General features: G+C 52.3%; 2 protein-coding genes across 2 annotated transcripts; both read left to right on the plus strand.

The window, feature by feature from the left end:
* The first annotated feature begins 296 nt into the window (after positions 1 to 296).
* On the plus strand, positions 297 to 3,696 carry CAMKV (CaM kinase like vesicle associated). Its single transcript, XM_062500765.1, has 10 exons — positions 297 to 394; positions 1,553 to 1,684; positions 1,763 to 1,837; positions 1,912 to 2,050; positions 2,130 to 2,250; positions 2,486 to 2,561; positions 2,640 to 2,776; positions 2,854 to 2,932; positions 3,006 to 3,093; positions 3,229 to 3,696. Exons 1-10 carry the CDS (start codon positions 300 to 302, stop codon positions 3,694 to 3,696), a joined length of 1,410 nt encoding a protein of 469 aa, XP_062356749.1. The 5' UTR covers positions 297 to 299.
* Positions 3,697 to 4,698: 1,002 nt separating this feature from the next.
* Positions 4,699 to 24,422, plus strand: TRAIP (TRAF interacting protein). Its single transcript, XM_062500824.1, is given in 17 exon segments — positions 4,699 to 4,796; positions 5,960 to 6,017; positions 7,233 to 7,316; positions 11,250 to 11,289; positions 13,872 to 13,999; positions 16,554 to 16,648; positions 17,263 to 17,376; positions 18,274 to 18,361; positions 19,867 to 19,956; positions 20,165 to 20,253; positions 20,975 to 21,130; positions 21,332 to 21,380; positions 21,902 to 22,027; positions 22,560 to 22,610; positions 23,541 to 23,642; positions 23,967 to 24,074; positions 24,076 to 24,422. Coding segments are annotated over 17 exon segments (1,524 nt in total). The 3' UTR covers positions 24,124 to 24,422.
* The last annotated feature ends 310 nt before the right edge of the window (positions 24,423 to 24,732 follow it).

A 24,732-nucleotide genomic window follows, 5' to 3' on the forward strand; every position in this document is an offset into this window, starting at 1 on the left:
GTGCTAACCCTGACTGCTAATTAATCATTCATAATCCACAACCAGGGGCCAGAGGGGCCAGCTTGTGGCTGTGCTGGCAGGCTGAGCCCAGGCAGAGAGGCTGGATACCGTGGGGATGGATGCACATCGGTGGGGCTGGGCACACGGTGGCTTGCGGCAGCTGCAGAGCATGAGCAGCTGCTGTGCTCAGGTTCCACGTTAATTAGCACAGCTCGGGAGGGTCTGCTGTGGCTCCAGGGGGGCCAGCAGTGCTGGGGCACTCACTGCCTCTCCCTGCCCTGCCAGCACCGGGCCCTGCGATGCCGTTTGGCTGCGTGACGCTGGGAGACAAGAAAGATTATAACCAGCCGTCTGAGGTGACCGACAGATATGACCTGGGCCAGGTCATCAAAACGTGAGTTGGTCCCTCCATGGCCCCATGGATACCCTGGGGAACCCCAGCCACCTATGTGGGGCCTCTGGGGGTGCTGGTCCCCAGCTGGGCTGGGATTGCAGATTGTATTTTGGGGTGGCTTTGCCCTAATTAGTCTCTCTTGCTCATGGGTGCATGGGGGATATTCACAGCTAGCTCCAAGGAGGGCAGTGAACTTTCCCACTGCTGATGGCTGCAGCTGGGCAGCTCCCCATATCCCTCCCTCCTCCCCTCCAAATTTGCAGGGATTGCAGCAATTCCATGCGATCCTGGCTCCCTCGAGCATTTTGTGAATCAGGAGGGCTCAGCTACAGCAAAGGAAAGGCAGATGTCACTTGGGGGGCTGTGGAGCACTGCTGCTTCCCCAACTTTTATTGCCATGCTGAGGAACCTGTTAGGATGCACTCCAAAAAGTAAAGCCCTCACACCCCTTGAGAGCGGCTTGACTGCAAAACAGGCACCAGAATTTTTTCCATCAACTTCCAAAACATCTGCTTGGACAGAGGTTGCACCTGGGAGGGTCATACTGGGTGGCAGTGGGGACCTTGGTGCTCTCAGATCTTTGCTCCATTGTCTCGGCAGTTTGTCCCAAAGCCCACAGGTCACTGTTCCCCTCCACCCAGGGCAGTGTCCGTGAGGATTCAGCACAGCTGAGGGGATTGGAAATCCAATGGCTTTGCTGAAACAATGCCAAGTGCCCCCCGGGGGCTCCCCTGCAGCTCCAGCCTGGCTGATGGGCTCAAGCACCATTAATAATAGAACAGAAATACTGCAGCTACCGGCACATCTCCCTTTCTTTCTCCCCTACTGCTGTGCTGATGTTAATGTCGGGTGTGCTGCTGTTTCACTTTGGCACGAGTGGCTTTGCAGTGGGTCTTATCCCTTCTGTCCTGAGTACAGGGCTTTTTTAACCAGCAAATTCTCCCCTTCCTTATCAATTTGCTTCTTCCATATCAGTTGCTTCTCACTGTTTTTTTCTTCCCCTCCAAAGTGGTTTTGAGCCACAGCTTTCTTCCTCTTCTGTGGCATCTCCCATGACCGCTGGGATCTGGGGGAATGCTGGTGGGCCCAGGTACCACCCAGGCATCCCAGTCTCAGTGGTCCCCAAGAAACGGTTGATTTCTGGGGGTACCCTTGCAGGGAGGAGTTCTGTGAAATCTTCCGGGCCAAGGAGAAGACAACGGGGAAGTTGTACACCTGCAAGAAGTTTCTGAAACGGGATGGGCGGAAAGTGCGGAAGGCAGCAAAAAACGAGATCATCATCCTCAAAATGTGAGTGCTGGGGCTGGAGGGGACCCTGTGCTCCTGGGCAAACTGGGAACTCCCACTCATGCCCCTGTCTCTTGGCAGGGTGAAACACCCCAACATCCTACAACTCGTGGATGTCTACATCACCCGCAAGGAATATTTCATCTTTCTGGAGCTGTAAGTTTGGGAGATTTGTGGGGGGAAGGCATGGCCCCACCGGGGGTGGGTGTCGGCAGAGCTGCTGTCTGCAGGGCCACTGGCCGGGAGGTCTTTGACTGGATCCTGGACCAGGGCTACTACTCGGAGAAGGACACCAGCAATGTCATCCGGCAAGTGCTGGAGGCTGTTGCCTACCTGCACTCACTCAAGATTGTCCACAGAAACCTCAAGGTGGGTGGCAGGGGGGTGGGAGCACATATGGATGCTGCCATGCCCCCTGTCCTGGCACTCACAGTCCCTGCACCAGCAGCTGGAGAACCTGGTGTACTATAACCGCCTGAAGAACTCCAAGATCGTCATCAGTGACTTCCACCTGGCCAAGTTGGAGAATGGGCTCATTAAGGAGCCCTGTGGCACCCCTGAGTACCTGGGTGGGTGAGAGCAAGCCAGGTGGGCATGCAGGGGTGGGCAGTGCTGGGTCCCAGCAGGCCCCTGCTGCTCCTTACCATCTTACTTTTTACTACCTGCTGCACCTTCCTTTCCCCATCACCCTGGGGGCTGATCCTGGGTGCTTCCAGTGGGTGCCTCCCACTCCCCATCACCCCACAGCCAAGAGGCTGGGTGGCTGGGGACCCCGGGGGATGGTTGCTCTTCTGTCTCTTGCAGCTCCAGAGGTGGTGGGGCGGCAGCGGTATGGGAGGCCAGTGGACTGCTGGGCCATCGGTGTCATCATGTACATCCTGTGAGTGTGGGGTGAGGGACAGGGTAGCTACAAGGGCTTGGGGCTGGGATCGGACTGAGCCCCCCACCAATTCCCCAGCCTCTCGGGAAACCCCCCTTTCTACGAGGAGGCAGATGAGGATGACTACGAGAATCATGACAAGAACCTCTTCCGCAAAATCCTCGCTGGGGACTACGAGTTCGACCCGCCCTACTGGGATGACATCTCACAAGCGGGTGAGCCCCACACTGCAGGGTACGTGGGGTCCCATGTTGTCCCCTACCAGCACTGACTTCTCCCCCTGTGCCCCCAGCTAAGGAGCTGGTGACGCGCCTGATGGAGGTGGAGCAGGACCAGAGGATCACAGCAGAGGAGGCCATCTCCCATGAGTGGTGAGCAGTGGCAGGGTCAGATGGGGAGCCAAGGGGCCTGGTGGGGTCTGCTTATCCCTCACTGCCTCTCCAGGATCTCTGGGAATGCTGCCTCTGACAAGAACATCAAGGATGGCGTCTGTGCCCAGATTGAGAAGAACTTTGCCCGGGCCAAGTGGAAGGTGGGTGTGGGTGTGCCGTGCCTCTGTGTCCTCTCTCAGCCGAGCCCCGTCCCCCACCGTGGGGCTATGAGCCTCGTGAGGCTGCCAGTTCTTGCCTCTCCGCCAGCTCCACAACCCCTTGTCTCTCCCCCACAGAAAGCCGTGCGAGTGACCACGCTCATGAAACGCCTGCGGGCACCCGAGCAGACGGAGACGGCGGCAGCCCCGGCCCCGGCAGCGACCCCAGCCCCGGCAGCGACCCCAGCCCCGGCAGCGACCCCGGCAGCAACTCCAGCCCCGACAGCGACCCCGACCCCGGCCCCGGCAGCTCCAGCCCCGGCAGCGACTCCGGCCGCGGCCTCGGCTCCTGCCGCCGCGGCCACGGAGCCCGCGGCCACAGAGCCCGCCACCGACACGGCCGCGGCCACAGAGCCCGCCACCGACACGGCCGCGGCCACGGCCTCCGCCACGGAGCCCGCGGCCCCTGCCGCCACCGTCCCGGAGCCCGCAGCCCCCGGCGCGCCGCCCGCCGCCGCGCAGCCCCCGGCCCCCGGCACACCGCCCGCCACCACGTGTAACGAGGTCGGGGCAGCCGCCGAGCCCCCCAGCGAGCAGAGCGGCTGAACGGCCCCCGCGCCCCCTGTACATAGTCCCGGCATGGCCCCCCCCACCCCCGCCTGCGCCCCCTTTTCTACGTGCCCCGCCGGAGAGCCGGCCGCGGGGCAGAGCCCTGCATGGCGCCCGTTCCCCCGTGTCCTCCCAGCTCTCTCAGTCTGTCCCCCGCCGCCGTCCCCTCCCCCGGGGATGCCCAGAGACACGGGGCAGCTCCCTTGGCCGCACGCCCGCAGCGCTGGGGGGGGGGGCGTGGCGGGGCCCCCCGGGACACGCGTGCATGTGCGGGACCGCAAGCGGGACGGAGCGGGGGCTGTCCCGGAGACCCCTTCTCCGTCCCGGGACCCTCGGGGGGGACGCGGGGACCCCCCCACCCGCGGGCAGCCACATGGCCCCCCACGCGTTGTGCCTGGAGGACCCCCCAGTGCCCCCTCCGTGCCCCCTCCCCGGTCTCCGCTTCCCCCCTCGCAGCTGCATGCCTGCAGGGCCGGCTCTGCCCGCGGCTGCCGCCGCCGCCCCGCCGCTGTATCTCTGGCAAATAAAGACCCCGCTGAGGACAAACTGAGACAGCACCAGCGCCGCCTGCCCAGTCTCTCTATGGGGCCGGGGGTCCGCCACGCGTGCCGGGAGCACGGAGCTGAGCGAGACGCAGCGGGCTGGAAGTGGCACCGCTGCCCGGGCAGCGGCACGGTGCGCGCTTGCCGCCTGGAAGGTTCCCGGGCAGCATCCCGGCTGCCGACTCCGGGCTCCGTGAGGCACGGACCGAGACCCCGCCCACTCCCACAGGCCCCGCCCCTCCGGACCCGCCTTAGGTGCCACGCCCACTTGATCCCGCCTCACCCTTGGCCGAGGCGCGGGATCCCCTGAGGTCACTTCCGGCGCGGACCGGAAGCGGTGCGCTCGCGGTCGCGTTTAAACCGCGCAGGGCCGCGCGGCTGCTCTGGCCCGGGGGCCGCGGCCCTTTGGAATTCCCCCTTTAACCTCCGCTGGCCGCCTGAACTCCCCGGCCCCGCCATGCCCATCCGCGCCTTCTGCACTATCTGCTCCGACTTCTTCGACAATGAGCGGGACGTGGCGGCCGTGCCGTGCGGGCACACCTTCCACCAGGCCTGGTGAGCGCCGAGGCGGGGGGGCTCGGGCTGGGCCGTGGCGTGTCAGCCACGGACACCTCCTGTGGCCCCGCGCGAGGACTCTGAGGAGTTCACGGAACTGCCGCAGCAGTCCGGGTTTCGCTGATTACGCATGTGTGTGGGCTGTCTCGGGAGGTGGTGCAGTCACCGTCCCAGGACGTCTTTAAGGAAAAGCTGGCATTTGTGGCATTTGACATGGTGGTGATCCATCATAGGTTGGGCTCGCTAATCTCGTATCTTTTCCGACTTAATTGATTCTGTGATTCTGTCGCTGTGCTGCCTGCAGGCTCCCTTCTCTGGAAGAGCCAGTGTCGCAGGGTGTTTGGACGGAATGGTATTGGATTATGGTGAAGCAGCCCTGGCAATTCCATGCTTTTCTAGGACTGTGTTGCAGGTGTCTGTGTTGGAAGGAAATGGCTCTTCTGAGGAAATAAACTTTGTGTGGGGAGAGGGTGGGCATTTGCTTTCGTTGCTTATGAGCTTGGAGAAGACCACGGGTGCGATTGTCACTTCTCACTCAGCAGTGCTGCTCGGGCCTGCTCTCTTCCAGCAGCCAGCGGAGCAGGGCGAGCTTCCGAAGGTAACCTGCCAGCTCCAAATCATTATTCTGCTCCTGGAATAAACCTTTCCAGTGTGACGTGATGGCTTGGTTGCAAAATGCATTAGTTGTTCTCCTGGGGAGCCCAGCAGGTTTGCATTCGTTATCCCAGAGCAGAGCCCAGCCTGGTTCCCCTCACTCCACAGATCCGTGTTCAGTGGCACCTCTTGGAGCTGACTGGGCTGGGATCTCGCTGCCACATCCTGATAGAGCAGCTTGTGTGTGTGTATCCACTTGCTTCTGTAAATCTGAGTCTGTTCAAAGCCTGTCTCCCAGAGAGATCTGAGCTCTGCAAAAGCTCTGCCCTGTTAAAGATAAGCTCACATGCTAAATTCAGCCAGGAATTGTCTTGGAGATGTGGGTGGAGCATGTGTGTGGAACACGGAGCTTCTGCCAGCCACGCCGCTGGACTGAAGGTTTGCAGTTCTGCTCTCGTGTGTGATGAGGCGTCACATCCTGCTGTCTCCTGGAGAGCTGGGGAATGGGACCTGGAAGCAGTGCTCCAGGACTTTAAGGATTTACTGTATGTTTTCCTTTTGTTTCTCAGCCTCCTCCAGTGGTTTGACACTGCACCAAGCCGGACGTGCCCACAGTGCAGAAACCAGGTAAAGCCATCCCCTGTGCACACCTGTGGCACAGTGCACTGCAATGGCACTAAGGAGCTGTGGCCTGGGGTGATGGTGGAAAAAGACTCATGGTAAAAAGCAGAGAGACCTTCTGTCATGTGGGTCTCTGCAGAGGCTGAGAGTATGAACTCTCCTCCACCCTTCAGATTGCAGTGGGCTGAGAGTGCCCTGCCACTGCACTGCAGCTCCTTTCAAAAGGAGCTCTGGGGTTTCACAGCTTTTACTTAGGCTAGGTAAGTATTGGCATGATGACAGGAGGGGCTGCAAGGGCTTAATGGGGACACCTGGCTGGTGTTTCTGGCATGCCCAGCCCATTCTGCTGCATGTGGCCTTACAACCCCTCCTGGCTTAGCAGTTCTCGACCCTCCCTTGAGAAAAGCAATGGCTGGGGAGAGAAGGAAGAATATGCTGTTTCTGACATAGGAAACTGAAGCTTGGGGTTCCACTGGCTTAACTGGGATCTGAACTTCTTTGAAGTCCCTTGTGTCACCAGACTTCATGCTGCCAGTAGGTCTTGGCATGTAGTGGCTGCAGGAGATATTTCCTTGCTCTCAGATGTAAATTTTTAGCTAGCTGCTGCTTGGGCTTATTCTGTTTTTGTGCTTCTTTCCTCATCTCAAGGTCTTGGCCCTTGTTCCTTCCCTGACTTGTTGATTCCCTCTGTTCTTCTCTGCCTCTTACATCTCTGGGTTACCATGGAGTTATCGCGAAATAACATCTTATGTGGCAGTAACCATGCAATTAGCTGGTGTCATGACTGTATATAATACTTAAAACACAAAGCTGTAACTGCATGGGGGAGGTGTGGAGAGCTATCAAATTCAATTACAGCACCTTCTGCCTGCAGAAAGCAGCACGTACTTCTGTCTTAGGATTTGGCATCATGTTAGCTCAGCATCAGCTGCTTGGGGCTGAGCTGCCAGAGAACAGACTGCGCTCGATTCAGAAATGTCTGAATCTTTCTGCTGCAGCTCAGGAGCTTGGCTGGAGTCACACTTCCAGAAACTGAGTGGGGGGTCTGCTGCTGTGCTGTTGAGCCAAAGCAGAGCATCTCCACTAATGGTGTCAAACACGTGATCTGATTTGCCTTTCAAGGCCTTGTCACAAGACAGTACCTTCTCTCCCTCCATCTGTCTTCCATATCTGTTGTTTCCATATTTGTGCCCATCAAATTCTTCTGTCTCTTGTGTTTAGGTCAGCAAAAGACACATCATCAATAAGCTGTTTTTTGATGTTACCCTGGAGGAGCAAGCAGCGCCGGATGCTGAGAGCTTGCAGGTAACTTGACAGGGGGGTTCTTTCATCATGTGATGCTTCAGCCTCCTGGAAGGGTGGCCCAATCTGCTGGTCCTCTGCCAGCAGGTGCTTCCCTAGCTGGAGCTTGCTGTGCTCATGTTTCTCACCTGAAGCATATCAGTCTCTGTGGTGATTTAACATTCCCCCTGACCAGATCCCATGTGGTGACTCAAGGAGCATCCTCTACTTCCTGCTCTTCCTTCTGCTTCTCACTTTATCTGGAAACCTCCTATAACAGCATCACATTGGATTTCTGTTCCTCCCTTGGGAATGAGGCTACAGAGCTGTTCCCAAAGGCAGAAGAGAAATCCCAGATGCAGTGAATTGCTGCTGGTATCTATGCCTCGGTTGTGTGTGAACCCTACTAACCCCTCTGGAAAGAAGGGGCCTTTGGAAGAAGTGCCTCCTTCTCCTTTCTGTGCAGGAAGGTTTTTTGTGCAGATTGTATGATGTGGGGCAGGTTGATAATAAAGTCATGATTCCACAAGAGAGATTAGGGAAGGGACTGCCTGAAGCCACACCAGCAGCAGTGAACAACGTGGAGGCTGGGTCCTGGCAGGATCCTGGCTGTAGCTGGGATACTGAATGGTGTGCTCCAGGTGCCACCTTTGGGTGCAGAGAGTTGGGTGTGAATAGGGATAAACAGAGTGGCTGTTCCATGTTCTCCTTTGTGTAGTATGAATGAAACAGGGTTCCTTCTGTCTTGGAATTATCTGTTCCAAAAAAAAGGGTGGCCAGTTGACCTTGGTACAATGGGATGCTCGTACCCTCTTGTGTTTAGAAGCAGCATGTGCAGCAATTACTATAATTAGCAGTTGCCATGACAATTCTATATGTACTTTGTATGTCTTTAAAATAAAGCTAGCCAGACTAGAATGTCAGTAGCACTTTCTCCAAGACTGCCAGTAATAAAACTGAAGGCCAAAGTATGCTGAGGAATGGAGGAGCACCTCTGGGCACTGGGAGCCACGTGCCCTCGCAGCAGATGAATATTTCCTTTTGTATATATGGAGATCCATTCTTATGAGTGTAATGAGATGAGTGACTTGGAAATGGGTTGCTTGGAGAGAATCACCCTAGAAAATCTTCTGTTCTCTCTTCCCCCCCCACCCCACCCCAGGATCCAAAATGGATTCCTCCAACTCTCTGCTCCGGGTAGGCTTTGCAGAGCTTCTCCCTTCTGAAGGGCAGGGATGTGGAGCTGCTCCTGCACAACAAGCTCAATGGTAACTCTTCCTACTCCTGTAAATCTTGTGTGTGTCTGTCAGAGCAGCATCTATCCTCAGTGAACAGCCTGCTTAATGAGGGCTCTGGAAGGAACCAAATATTTTCTGGGTAAATCAGCATCATTATCTTGTGCGGGTATTCAGTGCTGTATGTGCTGTACAGGTTGCTGTTGCATTTGTCACCAGTTTCATGTTGTGTGCTGCCTCGTTTTTGGAGGACATGAAGTATCTTAAGAACACTGATGCCTTGTTCACAATGGGTGAGGGACTAATGTCTACCAAGATACAAGGTCTGTCTGTGATGGAGTGTCTGATTCTGGCCAGGCAGCAGTTCAAAGCAAACACATGGTGGGCCAAGCCCAGACTCTTCAGAGGATGAGAATTTCTGGCATCCTCGGTCAGAAGCAACTTCACCTGAAAGGAAAAAAAAAAAAAAATTAAAAAAATTCCAAGGTTTGTGATGAACCGCTGCTTGGCCCTCCAAGAGCCTGGGCATAGAGTGGTGTTCATCTCTGTAATCAGCTGGAGCTGTATCTGTGCAGCCCACAGCTGTCTTGGAATGAGCATTTGGCCTCCTGCCATGAAAAGGATGTGCTAGAAAGCAAAGTGTGTAGCTCTGGTCTGCTTGTCATCTTGAGGAGACAAGCTTGGGATTCTCTTCAGAGAGTCAGTCTTTAGCACCCAGTGAAGTGGTCAGAAGAGCTCCCTCCTTATCTGAAACCCCTTCCTGTTGTTGCAGAATTAGCCAAATTATCTTTTGAACAGTAATTGTCTTTGTTAGTGTTCCTCACTCTTGCTGTTACTCTGAAATATTTACAGTCAAAGGAGTACTGGGGCTGCTTTGCTTTCCACCTCCAGGCTAAAACTTCAGTAGAAACACCAGAGGGAACCGGAATCCCTGGAGTGGCTGCAGACCATAGGCTAAATGTCCAAGAATTTCTTTCATTACTGAGCCTCGATTTAGCCTGTACTGAATTTAAAGATCATCCTTGTGAGCAGAACAGTCTCCATGTGGCTGTTCCGAGAGCAGGAAAAGGGTGAGTTTTGGGGTGTAACACGCCAGTGAATCTGTCAAGAGCTGCTTGTGACCTGGGGAGTGCAGAGTTCTTCCAAATGAGATTTCATCTTGGTGAAGAGGAGGTGGGGGGGAGGATTCCTGCCTGTAAACCTGCTGAGGAAGGTAGAAGCCTTTGGAGGACAGCTGTCTGTTTGTGGTCAGGATATATTCGTTTGGTCTTGGGGAAATGCGGTCTTGTAACTCAGTCTGGCAGAGAGAGGAGAGCTTCTCTGAGAGGAAGGAAAATTTGGAGCAGCTTTTAGGAGCTGTGGTGGAAGATGAGGGATTTCAGATTAAGTTGATGAATGAGGTAATGTTACATAGCTGCCTGAAGTAGCCCAGGGTTTCTTTGCTATCATGATAATTAGCGCATCTTGTGAGCTCACTAACCGTTCCTGAATAGGACTCTGAGGAAGCTACTTCAGAGTAATTCCTGCAGCAGAGCTAATTCCACATTAGCCCTCCAGCAGTTGTGCCCCTTGGGGCAAATCCCAGTCAGCTCTGCCAGGCTTTGCATTTAGTCCCTGCTGCTTACCAAGCTTTACGTCCTACATTTTCTTTCCTGCCTTTATACTAGCGGAGCCTAGCTCTGGTTCTTTCAGAGCCGTGGTCACTGCTGGTGCTATTCTTGGCTCAGATTTGCATGTAGCATTCCGGGTTGCACAGATTTGTGTGCCTGTGTTGGCATTTTATTGTGGTTTTATTCCACTGCAGTTCCTGCCTGAATTGTTATGTGCTTTCCTCTGCAGTTCTCTAACACTGCTTTTTAAGTCATCCTCTGTTGACACTTTCCCGCATATATTTATCTATCTGGTTTTTATTTTAAATATACATATAGAGATATAAATAGCCTTGCTTTTTAACCTCTCCACATTTCCTTTGGCTATTCGCCAGTGTTATTTCACTTCATTTTCTTTAATTTAAACTACAGGGCATTTGCTGCCTCTCTCTGATCCTTGATGAAGGCATTAGGAATAGCTGATGTTGCTCAGACCCTTGTGGTACCCAGGAGATGATATGCACTCCCAGTTGACGTGTTATAGATTGGTTTCTCAGTGATCTGTTTCCAGCCATTCGATTGAGCTGCTAGCTCATATCAGCATCCCGAACTGCAGTGACTTCAGTGTGTCAGCATGATTGAGTGTATGCTTGGTTACCTTTTCTGGTATTTGGATGTGTCCTCCTGCCTCCACCTGCATGTGATTTAAGTTCACTTCAGTTTAAAGAACTCTCAGTAATGCAGTTAGTCTGGCAACATCCCTCCCTTATTGCCTTGTTTAGGTAAAACATTATAAAAATTGTTCTTTCCTGACTTCCTGTGTTTCCCTGAGAGCCTTCCAAAATTATTCAGCTAAAACAGGATGACTGACAGTGTGAGAAACACAAGGTTGACAAGGCTAAGATGAAGCTGCGATCCTCTCTTCTCTCCCTGAAGAATGCCAGTTGGAGGTGCTCTTTCTATTCCCTGTGACAGTCCGGGCTTGCAGCTCTGTGCTTGTTGTTTCCATGTTCCCTCCTTAGTACCTGCCTGGTCCAAAAGTCCTGCTGAGAAACCTCTTGGGTCTTTTTAAGATCTGGTGAAAGCATCTCTGCAGAGTGTTTTCTAATGGGATTCTCTCTGTTGTGTTTCAGAATGAACTGGACAAGGTGAAGGCCCAGCTCTCCTTGAAAGGTGAGTTCCTGCTCTTGGTGGGGATCAGCAGCCCACGATCAGCAGCTCCTGGGCTCTACCTGTTCCATGTGGCTTGCCCAGGTCTGAGGAACCCCTGTGCAGAGGCCACCCCTCTCTGAAGCCAAGGGCATGGTTCAGGCTGCAAACTGTTTCACTAGAGCAATGTCTTTGGAGCTTTTTCTGAGACAAGCACACCTACAGTGACGCAAAGCTTATATGACAGGGCCTGAGTCCACAGCCTGACCCAGCTCTGCTGCAACTCAGGAGTTCACTGCAAGTTTAGACAAGTAGTATTTTTTTTGCCCACTTCCTAATCACAAGCTTACAGAGTTGCAACAAAGCTCTATCTGGTGCAGGCTTGAAAGCAAAAGCCTTGGTTTGCTTGCTGGGGAACTCATTGCTGCAAATGGCAAAGGCTCATTCCCTCCAACAGATGAGGAGGTGAAAGTGGTGTCCAAAAGCAGCAGTGGGAAGGCTCTGGATTTGTTTGGCTGTTGCAGTGCCACATGTGTCGCACAAGGAGCAGACGGAGTTCAGTGTGCACGCACTTGCATCTTCCCATCTTTAATTTTAGAGGATGTTTGAGGGAGGCAGGAAAAGCAAAAGCCCTGGAGACTTGTCGATGGGTTTTAAGCATCTTCTGTAGGCAGCTTGTCATCAGAACATGAGTCATGAGCAGCAAAAGGAAAATGTCAGTCTAAGTGACAGAAATCCTAAAACATGCTAGCAGAAGGAATAAAAAAAATACTTAAAGAATGCTGGGGGCTCACCCACGCCCCAAGAGTTGTCTTTCCTCTGCGTTCCCTGCATGCACGAGACAGACATGAATAGCCAGTAGATTGAGGATTCAGTCCTTAGCCTGAGAGCAGAATTGGATGGTCTGCACGTCTCTATTCTGAGGCCTGTTCTCCTGCCAGCTTGGTTGAGTTTAGTGACTTGGTAGAGAGCCAGATCTTCTGGGGAAGGTGGCTGGGATTCTTGCTAGGATATTATCCAAGAAAAACTGCTTGAAGGCCTGCTAATCTTCTCAGCTTCTGGTGAGTAGAGGTTGGATTTGATGTTCCTTGTCCCATTCTCTTTTCATATTGGAAATGTGAAGCTCCTTCCCACCTCCTGCCTCCTTTGCTGTGGGCACTCTGCTCTCTGCTGGTTCCTGTGTATAAGTTCTCCATGTGAAGCTGTGCTCTGCTCTGTGCGCTGCAGAGGAGCTGTGGAGCTGCCAGGCTCTGATCAGCCTGCAAATGGCTCCAGAGGTGTCGAGCTCCAAGCAGACCCAGCAGGCTCTGTGGGAGGCACTCTGAATGAGTTGAAAACTCATTCCTGCAGCATGGAGGGGTTTGATTCCTGCCATCTGCCTCTGGGCAGCTGAGAACGGAGGAGGGGGAAGCCCTAACTCTTTTGGTGGGTGTGGAGTCCCTGTAAATTCAAGGGAACATCTCTAGGCACTGCCTGTGGTGGGAAAGGGTTATTCAGATCAATGGAGAAGCCACCTGTGTTCTTCTGCTGGAACACATTCCTCTTTTGTTCCTTGGTCCCACATGGCTCTTTTACTCCCCAGCTGAACAGTGAAGCTTCACTGCTGGTCATGCTTCCACAGGATGTGAAGGCTGTATTTGAAACTGGATGGCTTGCAAGGCGAGCAAGCTTTTTGGAAAAGCACTCTTTGGCTCTCTGCTATTGCCAGGCTGCAGCCACAGGCAATTTTAGCAAAGACCAAAGATGCTGAGCTGAAAATTTTACCTGCTTTCAGCAAGGTTAGGTGAAGGGGTTCCTGCTTTCCCTCATTACCCAGCTGATTTGAGCTTCTCAGTGATGCTGGCTGTTCCCTGCATAGGTCTGGCAGCTCCTGATGGTGGTGGTCATTTTCTGAGCTGTTCTTCCCATGTCTCCACAAAACAAATTGAAATCTGGTGGTGTTTTCCACCACCTTCTCTCTGGTGGTCAGAGGCATGTGCTTTGCTCCTGGTTTGCCAGAGGGAGGAACAGCAGGATGCAAAGGTTTTGTGACCTGTAAAAAGTGGGCACCTGGGGAATCTACTGAAGCTGTCGTGTCCTGCAGTGTTGCCAGTGTCCCTGCCTCCTGTCCTTTGATGTAGGTGCTGTGGTTGGTGAGAGCACATGCAGTAGTTTGATGTACCCCTGCATACAGTTGCCCATTGGCCCCCAAAAGGGTTCCTGATATGTAAGATTTTGTGTGGAGAGGGATGGATACAAAGCTCTGTTCTCCAGCTCTATGACAGCTTGGTGTAACTCGAGAGGAATTATTTCCTCATGCAAGCCTGGCTTTGAGAAAATGCAAGAGTTAAGATACATCATCTTAATGCTAGCAGGGCTGGCACTGGAAAGCTATTAAAGGGAATTTTTTATCTTTAGTAAAGAAATCTTGAAGCCTGCTGGCACTGAGAGGTGCAATTGCTCAGTACAGACCCTGGTGCAGACAGCACTTAGAGAAATGGCTCTCTCCAGGAATGGCCGAATCCTGGCAGCCTGAAGCTGAGCCTGCAAGCAGTCTGTGTGCTCTGCTGCTGTGCTGCAGCTGGAGTCTGGGTTTCCAGGCCATGACCTTTTTCTTTCTTTTCCAGAGAAAGAAAAGCGGGAATGCCAGACTGTTGTGGACAAGCTGAGGGACACTCTGGATGTGCGCAATGCCACGATAGAATCGCTCCAGAAGATGCTGGGAGAGACAGAGATGCTGTGCTCTTCTCTCAAGGTACCCTTCCAGTCCCCAGCAGGACTAACCATCACGCAGGCAGTGTTAGTTCTGTTGAAGATCCTTGCACATCCTGCTAATAAAAAGATTGTGCTGGTGGGATTTTGGGTCTGGTGTCTGGGTTTTCATTTTGGTTTGATTAATTGAAGCAAGTGCTGTTGCTGGACTCGAAGTCCTGTTTCTGTTCTGCCTGAGGTGATTCAGAGGCATAAAAAGCCTCCAGGCCTGTGGTTTATGTACAGGTGCTCAGGGCAGAGGTATCCCTGGTGAGGGAGAAATGCCAGCCCAGCCTGAGGAATGTGGCTGAGCCTTGCTAATGAAGTCACAGTACTGGTCATAAAGGTGGTAGCAGGAATCTAGTGTGGGAAGTAGCCCCAGCACCCCGTTGCTGAAACACTGGTTCCCTAAGGTAGAATGTTCTTCTGAAATGGGTTTAGGCCAAGCGGGATTCAAGGAAAATTAGTTTCTTACTTTGACTGGGGGAAAAATCAAACTGAAAAATATGGAGGGGGAGTTGCAGGCTTCAGCTGAGTGGGATCTGATCCAGCTGACTCTCCTCTCTCTGTTCTGTTGCCAGGGCTTTTGCCTCAGTTAGGTTAGTAATGTGAAGTCCAGGGATCAAATATTCCTGTTGTGTTTCAGTGTGCAGTGACTCAGTGTGTAGTCATGTACTATGCGTAAACAGAGGGAGGAAGAGGGCAAGAACAGGAGCAACTTTGTTGGGATGTCTTGGAGCAGCTTTAACTTGGTGCTGGGCTGACAGTCTGTGCTGTGTGAAGGTGGTGTGCCTGTCTCAAGAAGGTGGAGTGCAAGCAGTTGGGGTTGTGAGGTGCAGGCTGAAAGTGGGATAGGTATCTACTGCATTTCCCGAGCTGTCTGACCCAGTATCCTGAATTGCATCATGTTTCTTGACCTGCAAGGCCAAGTGGCTGAGAGAGAGCTTGTAGATGTGTCGTGGTGCTGTCTTGCTGTATGCCACCTGGACCTGGCCTCTTTTGGGAGGAAGCATCCAGGAGATCTACCTGACACTAGAACAGAAAGAGTAAGAAGGCAGGCAGGCCTCACTGTGAGCCAGCACAACTGTTTTTCCCCAACCATGGGATTATATCCAATCTGCTTGCATATAAAGGCATCCTGGATCTTGGCCATGCCATAGGTGCTGATGTGATCCTGGGTAGGTCTGTGGTGGGATAGATCTGATGCCCCCTACTCCAGGAGAAATAACTGTGACAGCAGAAGCTGGTACTTGCTGCTCAACTCAGCATCTCAGTGCTTGGTTTTCCTGCCTTGACACCTCTGGAGGAGGCTCTGTGCTTATCTTTCCTGTTGCAAAATTCTCTCTGTATGCTTAAGTCCCTTTAATGAGATCTGGGCAGGTCAGAAGGATTAGGGACCTGGAGGTATCTTTTCTGTGGCGTATGGGGTTTCCCAGCTGAATGGCAAGCGCTGACTTAAACTGCATCATTAAAGATTAAAGCACTAAATTTTTGCAGTGAAAATGCAGGCTTAACTTGCTGTGGTGCAGGTTAAGGCTATGAGCTAGTCCTGTCTTCTGCTGGCACTGTCAGTTTGCTGCAGTTTCAAGCTGGTTGAAGTTGGGGGACTCTGCTCTGACCAGGCACAAAACACAGCTGTGGGGATCTGAAGTGTTGGGAGTTCAGGTTAGGGAAAAGCCAAAGACAGGCTCCAGTTAAGCAAGAGTGACACATGAGCCTGCAACACTGTCCCTCCTCAACTTGCCAGTGGTTTCACAGCTGTTTGGTTTCTGTGGCAAGAAGTGGATAAAATCCTTGAACTTCTGTGTGGGAAGGAGCTTTAGAAGGCAATGATCTTTTGCCAGGCCTTTCCCCAGAATCAGCACTGTCCTGAAACCAGATCTTTTCAAAGTTGCTGTGCAAAGTGCCCAGGCACACACAAACCTAGACAGCGCAGATGCATCCAAATGGTGCTAATTCAGCTCTCCCCATCTTCTGCCACACTGCAGATGTGTGCTTTTCCAGCTCAGCTGAGATTTTGTGTTACTGCTGGAGAGGCAATAGGCTGCAATAGGCTTGCAGCAGGTGAGAGAAGTGCCCAGGTGGGTGCCTGGTTTGGCTGAGATCTCCCAGAAGAGACACACTCGTTCCTGTCTATGCTGTAAGCAGCTAGTGGCAAGGACAATTGGGAGGCTGAAGCAATCAGCTGTGCATGGAGGGGAAGGCAATAGCAAGGTTTGCTTGCTATGGACTCCTTTGCTTCTGAAAAACAAATTGTCACCACTGTGTACAGGGCACTTTGCATCCCCTTCAGCACTCCCAGCTGAGAGGGACTGACATAGTTTCAGCTCCAGCCTCGCCTTGTGATTAGCACTGAGACCCTGCTGTGCTTGTGAGGAGCAGAGCTGGGGGTATGGTGGGAGGGAGCTCAGCTCTCCATAATCCCAGACTGCTGAGGTGGTGATATCATTTAGAGCTGATGTATGCTCCAAGCTGCCTGCAGTGCACGTAAGCCAGGATGTTTCTTCAAGAATCCCTGGAGCCTCACTACCAGTCTGTGTGTGCTTGCTTCCCTGCAGAAGCAGATGAAATTCCTGGAGCAGCAGCAGGAGGACAACAGAAGTTCAAAGGAGGAGGCCCACCGGCTGCGAAACAAGCTGAGATCCATGGAGCGGTGAGATCTGGGGTGCTCCCTGGGCCTTGCAGCTTGGGCTGCACCCCTGTGCCCTTTTTGGGGAAGGCAGGAGGCTCCTGCTGGACCTGCTGCAACACCCATCTCTGTGTGCTGGGTCATCTTATCTGTAAGGTTTGAAACAGCTGCTTTAGCTGCCCTTGCATGCCTCTTGCCCCTGCTATGTTTGCAGACAGCTGCTCTCATTGAAGAGCAGCTAGACAGTGTACTGGCCTCATCTCTAGTGCACTGAGCATGGCTGTGTGCTGTTTCTGTTATCAGAGGATGCTGATAACATCCAGAATGATGCAGAATGCCAGCCCAGGAACACAGCCACAGGGCTACAGGGACTAAGAGCTGGGCATCAGTTCCATGTGCAGTATGTGTGTACAGCTGCCCTTTCTCTAGTCCAAGTGCTGCTGCTTTTCCCCAGTGAAAAGCCCTGCTTGAGGTGAGGCAGCTGTATCTGTTCTCCCATGACACCCAGAGCGCCTGCAGGAGAAGCTCAGGCTGCACCAGCCCTTTGAGGGGGAAGCAGGGCTTTTGTCTCTTTCCCAGTTCTGTTTGTGATTCATGGGATGAGGGTATGTTTTTATTTGTGGGGTTTTTTTGTGCAGGATCGAGCTGTTGCTTCAGAGCCAGCGCCCAGAAGTGGAGGAGATGATCAGAGATATGGGAGTCGGGCAGGCAGCAGTGGAGCAGCTTGCAACCTACTGTGTCTCCCTCAAAAAGTAGGTGCTGCAGGCTTGGCACATCTGGCTGGTGCTGTCCTGGGGGTGCCCAGGGAGAACCCTCTGCTGAGCACCTACAGGCACACAGGCTCTGCGGGGCTCTCATCACCTCTTAGGGCTTCCACTGGGTTTTGACTGACAGATCCTGGGGACCTAGTTTGGAGCCTGTCACACTGAACTGTTCCTCTTGTCACTGTAGTGACATGTGTGTCACCATGGGAACTGTCTCCAGCATTGTCAGTGCACCTATGAAGTGATGATGATTATTCCCTCCGCTTCCATCTCATGCCTGGGGGAAAGCAAGCGGATGCAGATCTCTGGGTTGTGCCCTCTGCATCACTGCCCTTTGCAGCTGTGGCCTCTGGCAAAGTGAGCCTGCACTGCTCTGCCCTCTCCTACCTGGATATCCATCTGGTCCTGCTGGGGGAAAATACAGCTATTTTTTGTGTCCGTTCTGGTGGCAGCTGAATAACTGCAGCTTTGGTACAAAACTGTAATGAGGCAAGTGTCCCTGTGGTGTAATTGGGAATGAATGTGCATGGCCAGTAGTGTCAAGTCTCTGAAAAGTCACTTAAGGCAAAATCCCCTGTTTGCTTGCCAGCATGGAAGCTGTGCTCTGTTTTATTTTTCACTGGCAACTGAAATGTCTCTGGCTCTGGTTCCCATTTTGCTGGTGGAATCAGACATGGTATCCCATGCAAGTTTTTTCTCCCCATGGTGTAGTGGAATGTGTGACACAGTGTTGGTACGCTCACTCATCTTTGAAGGGCATTTTGTCTTCCTGGGTTTTCTCTGGTGGCTCTGCAGGTCCAGAGCTTCAGTTTAAGGATCTTGGCTTTTCTGTGAGAAGTTCTGGCTCTGCTCTCTTACAGTGTGACTCTTTGGGTCTCTTTTCAGGGAATATGAGAACTTGAAGGAGGCTCGGAAGATCTCTGGTGAGATGACAGAGAAGCTGAAGAAGGAGCTGTTTTCTGTCAATAATAAGGTAAAGGGAGAGAGTGTGGTTTGCCAGGGTGAGATCTGGTCTGTAGATCGTTGTCCATAACTGAGGCCCAAGGCCTCTGCAGTGACCTCCTCCCATGTTCATAGGTACAGGTGTGTGGAAGGGTCAGGCTGGGGTTCTAGGTCAGGATGTGACATGGTGAGCAAGCAGCTGTTGTCAGGAGGGCGGTCTCTGGGGACAGTGCTGGGGCAGCATGTGCAGAGCCAGCCAGAGTTTGGCAGGGAGCCTGTGCTGGAAGGCAGCAGCACACATGTGCTCCGCTGTTCCATCTGGGTTCTGGAAATAGCAATTCCTTAATCCAGCTATACTACTGAGCACTCAGCTGCCAGCTCCTCCTGTTGCAAAACTGGGCCTTTAAGGAAGTGGGAAGGGGTTTGAAGCCAGTATTAGTTGAGCAGGGCTTAGTCTTGGCTTGGCACATCCAGTCACACCCAGCCTTGTGCCTTCAGCCAACTGAACTACACCAGGGCTCCCACATCATGCTGTGCCCAGGCAGGAGAGCCTCCCAAAACACAGTGAGGACACACAGGTGGCCCCGCACAGAGCCTGCATGGGCTGTATCTCTTGAGCTGGTGCAGAGCCTGGGGATGCTGATGTGCCTCTGCTGCTGTGCTCCCCCTGTTCCAGGTCTGGCTGGGGTCTGTTAGCTCAGGTCAGGCACGACTGTCTTTGTTCTGGTAGCACATCCTTGTGCAAAGTGTGTGTATCCTCACTCCCCAAGGCACAGGTGTTCCCTGGGGCATCCCCATGTCTAAGCTAACAAAGTGAGAAGCTGTGGGTGGATTTGGCCTACTTCTGTTACTCCGCCATAGCTATTGTCCCCTCAAATGGAGAAGGAGGTTTTCAGATTGCTGTGCTGTGCTCCCCAGAGGAGTTAACCCCTACACAAGGTGCTGCTGCAGGAATTGGGCTGCTCCTGGCTGAGTCAGACCCAAGTTGTGATGGCTAGTGTGGGTCAGGAGGATGCGAGTCAGTGCAAAAGGAGCTCCAGGCTTGGCTGACAGAGAGCTGACTGTACCCACAGCCTGTGAGCTGGCCCAGGCTCCCAGAAACGCTGAAGTGGTAGCAGTCCACTTCCTGACCCCTGCTGCTGGCATGCTTCCCTGTTGAATCAGTCTTGTCCATGTTCCTGCACTGCCGATGCACAGCCATCATCCAGCCTGTGGTTTGTGATTCCTGTGTTCTGGTGTGTCCGAAGTCCTGCAGGATTTCACAATGCAGCCACCAAGTGTTAGAGCAAGGAAAAACTGTTGCCATCAGGCATAAATGCTTGGTAAATGCAGGGCAAGCAGCCCTCTGCAGGCAGCTTGTGGAATTGGGTAGGGATTGGATTGCACTGATACAGGAGAGATTGATCAGACTGACACAGGAATATTGAGCCCTTACAGAGAAGAAGTAGTATGTGGTGCAGAGCACACTGCTCTCGCAGGGCTCTGCAGTCCCCCTTACCCAGGTAAGTGTAACCCACATTGTGTTGTGCTCTGCAGCTGCAGAAAACGACTTCAGAGTTGGAGAAGACAAAGGAGGAATTAAAAAGCACACAGAAAGATCTGAAGAGTGCAGACAAGGAGATCTTGGTGAGAATATCATTCCTTATGGCCAGCTGCCAGTTACTGCAGACTGGTCTGCAGCTGCAAAGCCAGGAGTTATGCTGGCTTTTGTTTAGTGACTAAATTTCCCAGCCTACCTCTGAGCTCCACCTGATGCTGATTTATGGAAAAGGGGTGAAGTATGTACTGCTAAATCTTGCCTTATCTCACTACCTGCTTTCCCTTTTCCCTCCAGAGTTTGAAGAAGAAGATAGATATCCTGCAGGATACTCTGAAGGTCCCATCTGTAACCAGGGAAACACTCAGTCGGCTAGTCTTTGAAAGGTTAGTGAACTGCATCCTCAGACACAGTACAGGCATGGAGGTGACAGGTTCAAAGCCAGAACTGACAGTTTAACTACCTGAGAAAGCAGAGATGTGCTGGTCTGGCAGAAGTATGTTGTTTTTCAGTATTGCAGAAGTGTGGCTGTTTTGTTCCTTGTATCCTTGTGGCTGATGAGATGGTGTTTGGTTTACATGGGAAATGCCTTGGAGGGTTTGGGTCTGGGGGGGTGGAGGAATGGCCTGAGTTTTGAGAAAGTCTTTGTCACTGTGTCCTGCCTGGGAAGCATCCTTAAAGTTGTTCTTCTTGTTGCTTTAGAGTTGGCTGTGTGATGAGCATGCACGTGTCTATGGGGACCAAAGATCTTAGCTAGGCAGAGGAACCTTGCCTGAAAAATGACATCTGCTGTTATTTTCTTGAAGAGCCTATGCCATTATCCCAGTAGAGCCATTTGTGTTGTGTCTATAGAGCAGTAGTGTTGGTGTGATTCCTGAGCTCTGGGTGCTGCTGTTACAGTGCTCAGCAGTTGAGGGGGAGCAATAATTTAGGACGTTAAATTTAAACTTTGGGGTTCAGGTTGTCCTGTCTTTGATGTGTAAGCAGAATGGAGCTCTGCTCCTGGTGCCACTGCTGGCTGAGCACTCAGTGTCATGGGGTGCAGCTCTGCCTTCCCCTGGGTGGCAGGCAGTGGCTCAGTGACTGATGCTTTTCTTGGCCTTGCAGCCCTGCTCCTCTGGAACTGCAGCATCCAAAGCTCCACTGCCCGGCCCACAGCGATGAGATCAATCTAGATGCTACTTACAATGTGGACACCCCTGAACAGCAGCCCTGTGCAGCTCCCCTCGGCCCTGCAAAAAGGCAAAAGCTGGATAAAAAGCCGTGAGTTCCCCCCCCCTTTTTCTGCTTCTAAAGGAGATCAAAGTCTCACTGCTTTGGAAGTTGCTGTGTGAGATCAGATAGCTCCCCAGCTGCCTGATGGCATGCTGCAAGTTTTGTCGTCATTTGCTTGGCCTTGTCTGTCCTTGCTGGCTCCATTTGAACAATAAATCTCTGCTGATTTGCTCCTTGGGCTCCTTACAGGCCTCCTGTGGTAAATCTGGTGAAGAAAGTTCTGAAGGAAACAGTGGAGGTAAAAGGATTAATCTTGATTTTTCTATGTCGCTTCTTTGATTCTGCTGTTAATAAGCTTGGGATAAAGAATCTATTTTGTCCCTTTTGGCCGTAGACCAGTCCATCTATAAAACCAGTCTGTGCTTCAAAGTGTTTTCCTTGATGGTCTTAGAAACACATGCTGCCTCAGGCCTCCTGGAACTGGGCAGGAGAGGGAAGGGTGGGGACCCACATGCTTCTTGCTGATGATTCTGCTGCAGATGTGCTTCACAAACACCACCTGGAGCTGACCACAAGGGCTGTGGGGTCAGCTGAGGTGGCTGTTAGCCAGGTTTGTTGGGGGCAGTGTCCTGCCTCCTGGGCACTGTTCCACATAAGCCCCAGTGGGAGGTTGGAAGCTGCTGGTTTTCAACCTGACATGTGGTATGACAGTAACCATCACCTTAAATAGCTATCTGTGTAATTGGTGCTGCCTGTTTGTGGATTCCATTCAGCAGATTGTGCTGGTTAAAGAGCTTTTCTTGTTATTTTGTGGGACAGAATGGGGCAGATGATCTGGAAGATGATGCTCTTAAAGGACTCTTGCCAGCATTCATCAGGAACTCTGTTTTCTCCAGAAAGTCACCTTCAGGTGGTTTGCTGGGTTCCCACAGGAACATGGGCTCTGTAAGTATGACTGTCCAGTTGGTGAGTGTGCCCAGGGCTGGCACTGCCACCTTTATCCTGAACTGACCCTGAAAGAGGAAGTGAATGAGGCTTTTACCTTGCCACATAGAGTGTGTGGAAAATAAATCTCAGAGCACAACCTGGCTACTTCCCAGTCCTGCAGAGCTCTAGGGATGACAGATGCTCATTCCCTTCCTGGCAGCAGACTAAGTGGCTCTCAGTGTCCTATTCCTCTACCTCCTTGGAGCTTAGGGTGTTCTCCTTGTATTCCTCAATCCCAGTAACGAAATTCTAAGCCTTGCTCAGGTTTGTTTGAAAAAGTGTTCAGTATTCCCAAACCTTGTTTATACCCATGGATTTGTTTTTTTCCAAAAGTGAGGGCTTAGTGCAAGTACTGAATGTTTCCAAGTGCCTTTAACCCCTCTCCAGAACCTGTGGTCTGCAAGACTCCCCTTTCCCCATATACAGCATGAGTAGAGGTAGCCAAGGCTCTATGTGCTGCTCCAGGCTCATTTGTTTTTCTCTCTCCTAGGTGAGGATGGGCTACGATGGCATGGGAGGCAGGACAAAGTTCATAGAGCCAGTATCCTTTCCTGCAGCTTATGTGGCAGTACTGATGCTGTGGGCATCTCATTTCTGTTCCTTCTCTTTGGTCTCAACAAAAAATGGACTTGGGATCCTCAAGGAATGATCTGATTTCTCTCTCTGAACAAATCTAAGCTCAGCAAAGATGTAAAGGACCTGAACTTGCTGAGAGCACTTGTGTCTGATTCAGAGGAGCACATCATCTAGAAATCAGTGCAATTTTCAGGGACTGCCTGAGCCCTTGAGATCTTACAGCAGCAGTGTAGCACAGTCTCTTCTGGCTGTGTGCCTGCCAGCCTGTGCAGCCGGAGCCCTCATTCCTGCAGGGTGCTGCTGCTCCACCATGGTGAGGACTGGCTGGGCTGAGCTCATCCGTCCCAGGGTGTGGAGCTGCTCCTGCCATGGGAGGCTGCAGGCTCTGACTGCTCTGCCTTCACCTGCACAGTGTCCTGGCTCAGGAGGTTTTGCAACTCAAATAGATGTGCTGTTAAAATGCTGGTTTATGTGCAAGAGGATAGCATAGAATCATGGAGTCATTAATGTTGGAAAAGAGGTCTGAGATCACAGTCCAACCATTAACCCAGCATTGCCAAGCCCACCACTAACCCATGTCCCTAACCAACACGTTTGCATGTTTTTTGAACGTTTCCAGGGACTTCCACCACCTCCCTGGGCAGCCTGTTGCAATGCTTGATCACCTGTTTTTCCCGTCTGGGAAATGTTCCCTGACATGTGGGATTAGGCGTGTGTCCAAGCTCTGCTCCTGTGAGAAGGTAGCAAAGCCCCTCATGTCGTGCAGGGAGTTTTTCCTTGGGTGCAGATATATGGCTGGGTCCCAGGTCTCTGTTTCAGGCTGGACTGCAGCAGGTGTTGGATCACTTGTTCCCAGGCCACTGCTCTGTGCTTTTCTTGACAGTTTTACCTCCAGACAAACCTGGCAGAAATCCGTCCATTATCAGTTAGGAGCAAGAAGAAGGTCTCCAGACCAGCATCTGCAACTCCTCCTGCATTTGCTTCCCGCAGCAGCCAGGCCAGAATGGACACTTTCCTGCTGTGAGAGCCCCTGACTTCCTGGGAGAGGCTTGGAGGAGGCTGCAGGGCAGAGCACACTTGCCCAGAGTCTGGCATGAGGCAGTGTACAGCTACCACTGTCTGGTGCAGTGATTCCAAAGCACTAATGCTGCCTTGTGGGTGAGATGAGCTGCCCTGTGGAGAATCCTGCCCTTGCAGCAAGCTTTTGGAGGCCAAACCTCTGGGTAACGCCTGGACTGAGTTGCTCTACTCATTTTACCATTCCTTCCTCCTTTTTTTTGTGGAGAATTAACAGGGTTTTCTTGCCTTCTGGCCTCTTCAGAGCTCTGCAGTTGCTGCTGCTTTGGGCTCTCTGGCACCAGGTGGAACTGCACTTCTCAGATGCAGCCACAAGCAGGAGGTGCAGGAAGGGTGTCTGGGATGTCAGTCCAGAGAGCAGCAGGGAGAAGGGACCTGGACCAGCTCCATGCCTGGTGTAAATAGTTCCAAGAAAGTTTACTGGAAGAAGTGTGTAGAGCAATCTGTGTGCCTGCCAAGTGTCTGTATATTCATTATAAAATTAAACAACTTCCCTCAACCACCAGTCTCTTGGGGCTGGGGAGATCCACAGGTGGATTTGGGAGCTGTGTTGCCCTGCCCTGTTTTGGGCCATGAAGTCCAGAGTGGTCTTGCAGGCTTGGCTCTGAAACTCCTGACTTGGAAGGGAAGTATTGGGGTGACCCCCTGCTGCACTTGAAAGAAGAGGTAGATGTGCTGGTGTGAAATTTGTTTATTTGTATTTTTTAATAAGAGTGTAGAGTATTTTTATTATTTTGTAACTGTTCTGCCTTGTGATTAGAGTTTGGAATGGCCTGGAGAAGTGCTGAAGAACAGCTCCCTTCAGTGGAGGGGAAGCCTGGTGGGGCTGAACCTGTCTGGGTTCTTCAGCTTGGAGCTGTGGAACAGGAGACCCACACCTGACACAGGGTGGTTTGAGCTGCAAGGAACAGATGTGGTGAGGCACCTAATAAAGCAGTCTACTGTACAAATTTTTCCTATTTCCAGCTGCTTCAGGCCAGAATCTGTAGTACCTGAACTGGCTAAAAACA

The sequence above is a fragment of the Cinclus cinclus genome, chromosome 12, assembly GCF_963662255.1.
Source record: "Cinclus cinclus chromosome 12, bCinCin1.1, whole genome shotgun sequence".
In the NCBI taxonomy this organism is placed as follows: Eukaryota; Metazoa; Chordata; class Aves; order Passeriformes; family Cinclidae; genus Cinclus; species Cinclus cinclus.

Coding starts and splice junctions, on each gene's coding strand:
- CAMKV (XM_062500765.1), top strand. CDS start 300: ATGCCGTTTGGCTGCGTGACGCTGGGAGACAAGAAAGATTATAACCAG. Junction 395..1,552: donor CTGGGCCAGGTCATCAAAAC/GTGAGTTGGTCC, acceptor GTACCCTTGCAG/GGAGGAGTTCTGTGAAATCT. Junction 2,933..3,005: donor GAGGCCATCTCCCATGAGTG/GTGAGCAGTGGC, acceptor CTGCCTCTCCAG/GATCTCTGGGAATGCTGCCT.